Source organism: Trifolium pratense, linkage group LG6 (genome assembly GCF_020283565.1).
Source record: "Trifolium pratense cultivar HEN17-A07 linkage group LG6, ARS_RC_1.1, whole genome shotgun sequence".
Classification (NCBI taxonomy): domain Eukaryota; kingdom Viridiplantae; phylum Streptophyta; class Magnoliopsida; order Fabales; family Fabaceae; genus Trifolium; species Trifolium pratense.
The window spans coordinates 556,958-568,134 of NC_060064.1; the positions used below are offsets into that span (position 1 = coordinate 556,958).

Sequence of the window (11,177 nt, forward strand, 5' to 3'; positions counted from 1 at the left end):
TAAGTAGTAACAAATAAATTGTACTAGTACTAAAGTAAGAAGGAGCGAAAGATTCTCCTAAACTCAACTGTCTATCTAGGTTAACAAAATGGCAATTAGTAGCAGTAATACAAGTAGTTAGTAACTAACTAATGTTATCCAGCTAGGTCAACAACAACCATACCCAACCATAATAATAACAACAAATAATTCATTTTCACACAAAATCACTGCACTGAGTGAGGAGAGAGGCACCCCACCCCACCCCACACAAAGTACTACTGTCATCAACTCATACATAAGAACCGCCTTCCCTCCCTCCTCCTCCCGCACCGCACCCATTATTACTCACTCACTCACTTATTTATTCACTCACTCCCAACTCAACTTTCTTTATTCATTCTATCACACTTCTCTCTCTCTACAATGGAACAACAAGTGAAGAAGAAGAACAACAACAAAACCTTTGTCTTCCTATTTTTAGCCATTTTCTTCACTCTCTCATCAACAGCTGATCCATCTCACTTTCAAACTCTACCTATTCACTCTCTCCCCAACCCTTCAACCCTCTCATGGCCCGAATCAGAACAACCTTTATCCATATCCGAATCCGACGACAACCACCCAGATTCTCTCTCCCTTCAACTACACCATGCAGATTCACTCTCCTCCAACAAATCACCACAACACCTCTTCAATCTCAGACTCCAAAGAGATGCAGCTAGAGTCCAATCCTTCACCACTCTCGCAGCAGCATCTCTCAACCAAACCCGTCCACATAGATCCGCAACGGGTTTCAGCAGCTCTATCGTTTCAGGTCTTTCACAAGGTAGCGGTGAGTATTTCACACGCATAGGTGTTGGAACTCCGGCGAAGTACGTTTTCATGGTTCTTGACACCGGAAGCGACGTCGTTTGGCTTCAATGTGCTCCATGCCGGAAATGCTACTCACAAGCAGATCCAGTTTTTGACCCGACAAAATCACGCACCTACGCCGGTATCCCATGCGGTGCTCCTCTTTGCCGGAGACTTGACTCCGCCGGATGCAACAACAGGAACAAGATTTGTCAGTATCAAGTTTCTTACGGTGACGGGTCATTCACGTTCGGAGATTTCTCCACTGAAACGCTGACGTTTCGTAAAACGCGTGTTGCGCGCGTGGCTTTAGGATGTGGTCATGATAACGAAGGTCTTTTCGTTGGTGCTGCTGGTTTATTGGGTCTTGGTCGTGGAAAATTATCTTTTCCGGTCCAAACCGGTCGCCGGTTTAATCAGAAATTTTCTTATTGTCTTGTAGACCGGTCTGCTTCCGCAAAACCTTCTTCAGTTGTTTTTGGCGACTCAGCCGTTTCACGAACCGCCCGGTTCACTCCATTACTCAAAAACCCTAAACTAGATACTTTCTATTACGTTGAACTTCTTGGAATCAGTGTCGGCGGTGCGCCTGTTCACGGCGTCTCCGCTTCTCTCTTCAAGCTCGATACCGCCGGAAACGGCGGTGTTATAATTGATTCGGGTACTTCGGTGACTCGTTTGACCCGACCCGCTTACATTGCACTGAGAGATGCTTTTAGGCTTGGTGCTTCGCATCTGAAGAAGGCACCGGAGTTTTCATTGTTCGATACTTGCTTTGATTTGTCTGGACTCACTGAGGTGAAGGTGCCAACGGTGGTTCTTCATTTTCGAGGTGCTGACGTGTCACTTCCGGCGACGAATTACTTGATTCCGGTGGATAACAGTGGAAGCTTCTGTTTTGCTTTCGCCGGAACAATGAGTGGTTTGTCTATTATTGGTAACATTCAGCAACAAGGGTTTCGGGTCGTTTATGATCTTGCCACTTCTCGGGTCGGGTTTGCCCCGAGAGGGTGTGTATGAGTGAGTGAGTCATGAGAATTGGGAACAACTCTTTCCCTTTAATTACTCTTTACTCTGTTTTCTGATTATTACTATCAATTATTGTGTCTTTTTTTTTTTTCTTCTTTTTCTAAGTTTAATTTTATGTATTATTATAGATTATTAGAGAAGGAAGATGAGATCTTAAATAATATTTGTAGATCTCACAGAGGAACTAAAAGATTTAACAAAATGAGAATGTTTTTAGTTTCCAATTCGCATGTTGGTGTGTTTTTTATTTTCCAATTAAATACTACAACTACAAGTCTACGATCCATTTTAGCGTCAACAATTTCGTACGTTGATGGTAGATACCGTACGGTGATGTGAAAACCGTACTTATGTCTTCTTTTGCCATTTCACTTTCACCCTATTCGTTTTCACCATTACATGCTAAGGCATAATAATAGGACCCCTACCCTACAACTATAGTACTAATAGGATCAGGATTGTAAACTCCGGAGTATCAAAATTGACTCTGATTAAATAAGAGATTGAAAATGATAATAGAGATAACTTAAGTTTCAAAGAAATATCTCCCACCCAATATATTTCTTTGAAACTTAGTGTATGTTTGGTTTCAATTCTGAAGCAGACTGAATTGATTTTAGATGTTTAGAATTAATTCTGACTTATTTGGTTTTTCAAAAGTAGAATTGATTTTGCCTTCAGAATTGATTCTACTTGAAGTTAAAAATCGTAGCTTCTGATTCTAAAATTGATTTATACACTCAAATTTTTTGTTCAGCTCACTTTTGCATGAATATATACAAACATAAATCAATTCTGTCAAACTCACTCTTGATATGATTAATATGTAAGTACGGATTAATATGGAGTAATTTAAATATCTATCGATAAGTAAGTCTTCAAATATAGTCTCAAATGATAAGTTTTTGAAACTTAATATTTTCTCTATTGCTAGTGAACCATCATGTAACTCATCTTGCATTAACTTTTACTACAAAAAATAAATAAAGACTCTACAAGTTACCATAAATGGAGAGTTGACTCTATGTGGTATAGTGTCTTAAAGTCTTGCAAGCCTTTTTTCCAACCGTAACCAAAACGGTGTTTGTGACTTTAAAATTCTTGCAAATTCGGTGGCTTATGATTCATACTAAAGTAATAATAATTAAAGTTTGCTTGAAGGAGGCAAATCACATGCTCTAGTGCCGCATTTCCAAAGTGGCCAAATTGCACATGCTAGAGTAGAGACATTAAGGTCAAAAGATGTGAGCACCAACCAGCCAAACACTTAAAATATTAACAAGCACACATACAATACAAAGGTAGATAAATACTCCTATGTGGAATGGTTAGTAGTATTAAGGAAAGGTAAAAGCAATAGTCTCTTTTCTACATTGGAGTCTAGCTGTAACTAAATTTTATAAAGTGGAGCAACCACTAAACCCACGGCAACGATCCTTTTTCTAAAACCACTATGAAGCTAACACTTTTTCAAAGGATTAGGGATTCTCTCACACGCGTAAAAGAAATAGGAAATAATATGAATAATCTACACTAATATAATGAAATATTAATCAAAAGGCAAATTGTATTGAAATCGGAAGAAAAAAGAGAAAATATAGTTAAAGATTAAGTGTATGTTTTTCTTTCAAACATGCAAGGTGTGAACGTCCATCGTAACGTCCCGGACTGATTTCTTTTTTATAGTTTTATAATTCATTTGAAAACAAGTCATCATTATTTCCTCAAAATTTCAAGATATCCAATTAATGTAAACTTTTAAGTCCAAAATATATACTACAAGTGATCAACTTCAAAATATGTTAAATTTACGATTAAGTAGCTATATACAATTGCTCATAAGCCCTATTTAAAATTTATAATTATAGACTAATGAAAACCCTTTTATTTAGCCACGTGCACGTACGAGCAAAACATCAACTTCATATTTCTTTGGTACCTACAACCATATTTAATGTATGAGTCAATTTTCTTATCCAAATTAAATCATGCCGAACAAAAGATAAATGTTATAAAAGAATAATAAAATACTCGGCCGTAAAGAAGAAATAAAATAAAATTGATGCCAGAAACTATTTTTAATCACACTTTATATACCAATTAATAGTGCATGAAGTGCAACTAGACTATGATCCATATATCATCATCGAACAATGTCCCGCCATTAGGTATTATTCCTAACCACCCCAAACCTATAACCACTATATGCCATGTTATGCATACTATAAACACCCTTTAAAACCAACACCATTTCATTAAATCCAATGAAAGTTTAAAACTTTCTTTTAAACCCCATATAAAATCACCATTTTATCGAAATTGACAGAACACTAGATTCCACAATCAACCACACACAAAAATAATCATAGAATTAAATATACAATCAGACACACACGTAAGTACTCCATACTCCCTCGTCCCATATTATAAGAAAAAAAAATCATTTTTTCTTGTCCCAAATTATAAGCAAAAACTTATGTTTCAACATCAATTGTTTTCCATGGTCAATTATATGTTGTCATTTCCAGAGTTATTTTAAAGAATGTGTTAAAGATATTGATAATCAATGTTAACGAAGAAGATACCAAAGTAACTTCAAATGTGATGTATAAATAAGTTACTTAAATGTATAAACACATATTTAATATCTATATCACATTTAGATAACTTATATTGTAACTATTATTTTGATAATACCTATTGTTTCAATTTTAAATTTACTACTTATATAAATAATTTTTTGACGTTATTATAAAATAACACATATGACCCGTACATCGCAAGGGTAAGCGTCTAGTATATATATATATATCACATTATGTATAGCCCAATAAACTAGCTAGATAATAATAATACCTAAAACCCCATTCATGATCTTTTATAAGTTAAGTAAATGCACTAATGAAAATAATTAATCATAAAAGTTATTAAGAATTGCATATACTATGTTTACAAAAAAAAAGAATTGCATATATTATAAAATATCGGGTGTTACGTTATTATTTATTACCCTTAAAATAGTTTCGTCCTCAAAACTATAAAGTAAGATATTATGAAAGAGTATCTTCAGTTTACGATTTTATCGGATCTATCTAGGACCTTTTTTAGTGTCACAATCTTTTTTTGTTTTCCGTTTTCATACCAGAAAACTTTTCACAATTTGTTTTTTACTTATTTGTATTTGAAAAAAGAAACTTTGGGATTGATGAATAAAAAACGAGACGAAATAAAAGAGCTGCAGAATCATCATAGTTATAAAATATTTATTATCAAACAAAAAAGAAAGGTGGTTATTAGATTATTTACCGAATCTGGGTCTGATAGACCCGGTATATTTTATATTTCCTCCACGGACAAAATATTATTTATTACTCTTAAAATAGTTTCGTCCACAAAACTATAAAGTAAAATATTAGGAAAGAGTATATTCAGTAAATAAAAGTGTAGATAATAAAACCACTTTTAATAATATAAATTAAAGTGTTCTAACACATAAATAAAATATTTATGAATATAAAATAAAAAATTTGGGTCTTACATCCATAGTGATGATAGTTTTTTCTAGCAAAATCCATAGTGATGATAGTTAAGAGGAGAAGAAATTGACTTTTTAGCATTAAACAATATTTGATTTGAGTTTTTAATGATGTTTTATTGTTGATATTGTAATATACTAACATATATAGACTAAACACATTATAGTTAAGAAAAAAACTCGTCACTTTTGTTTTGATTATAAGTGTTGACTTTTGTAAATTGTAATAAAGGTTATGTTAAACGGTGTTCTCTCGGGCACTTGTTAACCATACTAAAAAAGAAAATTAAATATAAAGTTAATGTTAGAAAGATAATCTTTTATACTTTTAAGATATTAAATGTACAAATTTCAAGATAAAATTTATATATTTATATGTTTAATTACTGTTTAGCATTTTCTTATGATAATTTTTTTTGACTAATTATTTATAATTACTTTCCTTATGACTAATTATTTTCCTTATGATAATTATTTATAATTATATATATGTAAAAAAATGCACGCATATTTTGGCTCATATATATAAGTAAAAATCAACTAATTTATCAACGTGAAATGGTTTACAATGGTACATAACACGTATAAAAACAATTTACATTGACATTGTATCAAACAACATTCATTCAACAAAAAAATTATAAAAGCAAGTCACTCAAATCAAATTTAAACAAGGCAAATGCGGTAATTACACTGTTCAAAAATTATGACCGTTCGATTAAGATCGGACGATTGGTATTTAAAGATCACAAATTTTATATTTTAATTGCATTAAAATCTGAACCGTTCGATTTTAATTGGAAGACTCTAATTTACTGACTACATCACATAGAGGTACTACATTGAATCTACGTCCAAACTCACAAGACTATTTCTACTATTACTTGTTATGGGACTCAAGGATCAATTATCGGCGCAAGAGTTGATTGACTCGATCCGCGGAGCCATGGATGTGGCGGAGGATCCGCTTACAATTCTTGTAGATATATTATGAAAAATTGTGTTTCTATAGAATCCGATTATCCATATGTTGGTGAGCATTCAAAATGTTGTCCTAAAAAATGAGATTTTATATAGATGATTATCATGTGATTCCTTTCATAGGATATAATGAGAGATCGTGTATTTTCTTAATTATAGTCGCAAAATAATTATAAACAATAATTATTAAAAAATATTGTATATTCTCTTTGCTACGTATCTCTTAAGTCTGATTAGTCAAGATATTTATAATAAAATAATTGGGATCGCATGTTGGAGATTTTCTGATTTATTACACAGAAATATTTTCAACGATGCATCATAATTTTAGCCTAATTTTAAATCTCCCAAGATTTTGATCAATTGATATCATAAAAATTTGATTTTAGGTTTAATCCACCCGTGCGAAGCACGGGCTACGTCCTAGTTAAACATCATGTGTATCTAGTAAAAGAATATACCTATAAAGTTATTCTTTTATCCTTCTTTAAAATTGGACACCTCTTATTTTAAGATCATTTTGAGTCTCTTTACATCATATATTATTATTATTATTATTATTATTATTAAAATTACTTCATATATTACTTCTTTATTTTGGTAATGTCTTTTTTAACCATTTATAATTAAAAATTACTTCATATATTACTTCTTTAATTTAACATAAGTTTTATTATAAATTAAAAATGTATTTTCATATTATTTTACGTTTGCAATTTCAAATATAAATTTTTTTTTATAGAAATTTTAAAATTATCTTTATAAATATTCTAAGAGCCTTAATATCTGCTTTATCTTATGGCTTATACTAAATTTTAATCTAAATTTGAATAAAAAAAAAAGAGTAGATGGCCTCAGCAGAAAAACGACAGTCTGTTTTGTCGTATGGTGAACGGAACTAGTTAATGTAGCGCGCAAGAAAGGAGCAATTGAATTGACCACGAAATGTGATGATGTATAAATTTAGGGTTTTTCAATTCAAAATCAGAAATCGAGATTGAAATTTGGATAGATAGATAGGTATGGAGGAAGAAGAAAAACAACAACATGGAAAAGGAAGCAAGGTTAGGTCTTTGATTGAAATGGCAACAAACTCCACCGCACCTGATGTTGATCCCCGCCTCCTCAAAGCCATTAAAACGGTGGTCCGCTATTCCGATTCCGAGCTCCGACTAGCTTCTCAAACCCTAATGGATCTCATGAAGCGTGACCACTCCCAGGTACTCTTTCCCTTTTTCAATTCCTCGTCTCCAATTAGGGTTAATTCAGTCCAATTTTGAATCAGATGCGATATTACTCTGATTGAGTCCAATTAGGGTTATTTGATTATTTTCATTGGTAATAAGGAGAATAGTTCTTTGTAGATTCAGATTAGGCTGTAATCTCCAATAAAACCCCTAGATTGATATTGGATTGATATGTGTTGCAGGTTAGGTATCTTGCACTTCAAATAATTGATGAAATCTTCATGCGTTCAAAGCTTTTTAGGACTCTTATTGTTGAGAATATGGAGCAATTAATGTCCTTGAGTGTTGGGTTTCGGCGAAATTCGCCGCTTCCTGCACCTCCATCAGTTGCATCTGTTTTGCGTTCTAAGGCCATTGAATTTTTAGAGAAGTGGAATGTGTCGTTTGGGGTTCATTACAGACAGCTTAGATTAGGATATGATTATTTGAAGAATACACTCAGGCTTCAGTTTCCTAACATACAAGCTAATGTGGAGAGGATTCAGCAAGAGAGAAGGGAGAGGGAGAGGAGGTCGAAAGAGATTTTGTTGAACAAGTATGAATCTTTGAAAGAGAAATTGCCTTCAATAAAGGGAGAGATACTGTCTACGATGGGTGAGATTGATGGGTGTTTAGACATTTTGCATTCAAAACAGGAGCATGAGTCAGATGATATCTTAGATGATGAAGAGCTTGATGACTTCCGCTCTTTGGAGCTGCAGCAACTTCGCCGTGAAGCATTGAATGAAGGGGAAAAAGTTTACGAGAGCAGCGAAAACAAGGTAGTTTTTGATGCATTGAGGGAACTGTACAAACTTCTGGTGACAAAGCACTTGGTTTCCATCCAAGAATGGGTTTCCGTACTTGTAAGAGTTGAAGTAGTCGACAATAGATTTAGAGATTCTACTTTGAAGGAGTTTATTGATATCCAAAATCGTCTTAAATCAGTTAAAAAGAGATGTGAGGAGGCAGGTTGTTCTATTCTATCAACACGTGATGGGGAAGAAGATTTTTGGGAGGAGGGTGATGTTCTATTCGTTGAAACTTCATCTAGTGCGCCTGATAATCAAAACAAGCACACTGACATGGCATCAACTTCCCATAATACGAGCAGTGATAATCTTGGTTCATACGCTACAGAGTCTAAAAGCTCTAAAACTTCCCATAATACGAGCAGTGATAATCTTGGTTCATACGCTACAGAGTCTAAAAGCTCTAAAACTGATAGCCTACATCATGGCGGAAATGAATCTGAGTCAAACCCTCTGAGGAGTAAACTTTTGACCAATGCTCCTGTGGTAAGTTGGGGTTCTCACTTGGATACTTGGGGTTCAAACAGGGTTTTTATGGCCAACCAGCGGGGCTTGGATCTTGATAGTCACTGGGGTAGGGTAGATGATGATGCAGTTATTCCATCAGATAAAATTGCTGAATTGAGTGTTCCAGCAATGCCTTATGAAGAAAAGCAAATTGAGATCCAACCATGCCATGCTCCTTTGAGAAAAGGGGGACTCTGTCGGAGAAGAGATATGAAAATTTGTCCATTTCACGGACCTATTATTCCTCGAGATGATGAAGGGAGGCCGCTTACTACAAGTCCTTCAGAAGACGTGAATGTTAATGTAAAGACTGATTTAGTAGAGAAGTTAGCAAAACAAGCAGTAAAGAATGTCCGGGAAACTGACAAGGAGGCGGCCAAGAAGAGAGAAATTGATAAACAAGCATTGAAACGTGCAAAACTTGCTAAAATTCGGGAACACAACGAAGCAGTTTTACGGGATGCTGCATTGGCTTCAACTTCAAGCTCAGCTGCCTTTGGAGAAGAAGATGAGGCAACTAAGAGAGACAAGAAAGCAAGTCTCGCATCCATGCTAAGAAAGAAAGTAACATCAAAAGATAGAATAGCTCGGAAGCTTTTGAGTTCACGGGCAAGGTAGCTAGCATTTGTCAATCAAGGATGCTAAATATAGAGGTGCCTTCGCAAATCAACGGTAAACTGGTATGGTTTTGATGGAGCTTGTCTGATCATGAGGCCAATTATTTGAATTGAGAGAGGTGGATAAGTTATTTTTTCTTAGGCAGATTACCAGGATAAGTTAATTAGGAGTAGTAGTTTGGTCTGTTTGTGTTTCATTTTTTAATTTTTTTACCCCACATTTTATGTGAAATCATTTTGTATATATTATGTGCCAGAAGGTTACCAATTCGGCAATTGATGTGGTCCTGTTGGTTGTCAACAATAACTGCTTTGGAAATTGCAACATGTCTTGAATTCATAAAAATTGTCACAGAAATGAATATTGGCATCTGTGATTTGGTATGGCTATTTTGGCTGAGTAAATGAAATTGCAGTAGCAGTAGCACACACACCAGATCCGTGAGGTGTGGAAGGGATCTTAATTTGGAAAGTCTCGTGTGATATTTTAACAGTCTGAAAATGTGTCATAAATGGTTTCCACTATAGAGTCATGGGTGGTAGTTCACCTGTCACTGAAGTTGTTTAAATAGTTGCCGCATGTAGTTATTGCTTCACCCATCAAGACTTTCCTAAGATGCGCTTATTTTATCTTAAATTTCAAAAGATGGAGCCTACTCCATCACCTAAATTATATACTCTCTAAAATTGCTGATTATTTTACATTTCTATATACTCATTTTTGCATCTTTTGTTTTCCTTTCTTTCTTATAATGTCTCATCACATCTCTATTATTCTCGTCATAATTACATGTATGTGTAAATGTGTTGCAAAATTTAATTCTAAACGCTCATCGTTTAATATATTTTGAATCACTTGTGGCTTACATTACAAGAGTGAAACTACTTTTTTTGACAAGTAGAGACAGTGTGACACTATTTAGTACATCACTATTTGAGCTAAAACTCCGCAACAAATATTCATGCCTTTGATAATATCTCTAGGCATGGTGAATTTTCCTTGAAGTAAAGTTGATTGTGAATCGTTATTATGATGAATAAACCATACGTATGGAAATCAGATCTCTTATAGTTGATGCTACTCCTGATACAGTTACGCAAATATAACTCTTATTTTCATGAAATCATAATACAATGCAGTGGTGCACACATCATGATTCCTGTTCTATATTATACTGCTGCACAGTGAGAACCATAATTGAAAGAAAAAATTGACAATTGTACAATATGAAGACGTTTACCGAAAAAGAAAGGAATATCAGGACAAAATAATTATTAAATCATCACACATTCACCATCACAACTATTCTAACTTTTGAAGCAAACAGTTTTTCAGCAAGTGGACCAATACCTGCTCTAAGTAACTTCATAGAGCATTCAGTCCTTACAAGTTACAAGTGTTTTATAGTGTGTCCTCAAATTAGGTAACTCTATGACCAAAGACAATTAAGACCACAAATTAATCAATCAATCAATAATATAAAAAACTAGCATAACTTGTGATACACCACCCGGCATTCACGCGAAAATGATTGATGTGTATCCAAAAGTGTACACCAAGGCAATCATTCAAATGAATTGTGTGAAAAGCATGAGTCACTATATATCTTCCTCCACATGCCACAGTTGTATAGGA

The 11,177-nt window shown here is 34.1% G+C and overlaps 2 protein-coding genes across 3 annotated transcripts; both read left to right on the top strand.

Annotated features, from left to right (window-relative positions):
• Positions 1–28: 28 nt before the first annotated feature.
• LOC123889565 (aspartyl protease family protein 2) lies at positions 29–2,089 on the top strand. Its single transcript, XM_045938955.1, has one exon. It carries the CDS (start codon positions 406–408, stop codon positions 1,852–1,854), a length of 1,449 nt encoding a protein of 482 aa, XP_045794911.1. The 5' UTR covers positions 29–405; the 3' UTR covers positions 1,855–2,089.
• Positions 2,090–7,225: 5,136 nt separating this feature from the next.
• Positions 7,226–10,032, top strand: LOC123889566 (UV-stimulated scaffold protein A homolog). Of its 2 annotated transcripts, XM_045938957.1 has the most exons (3): positions 7,226–7,599; positions 7,809–8,730; positions 8,794–10,032. In XM_045938957.1, the coding sequence occupies exons 1-3, from the start codon at positions 7,402–7,404 to the stop codon at positions 9,540–9,542; spliced, it is 1,869 nt and encodes a 622-aa protein (XP_045794913.1). In that variant the 5' UTR covers positions 7,226–7,401; the 3' UTR covers positions 9,543–10,032. The 2 variants fall into 2 exon arrangements, with proteins under 2 accessions (XP_045794913.1, XP_045794912.1); XM_045938956.1 differs by having other exon boundaries at positions 7,809–10,032.
• Positions 10,033–11,177: the final 1,145 nt, after the last annotated feature.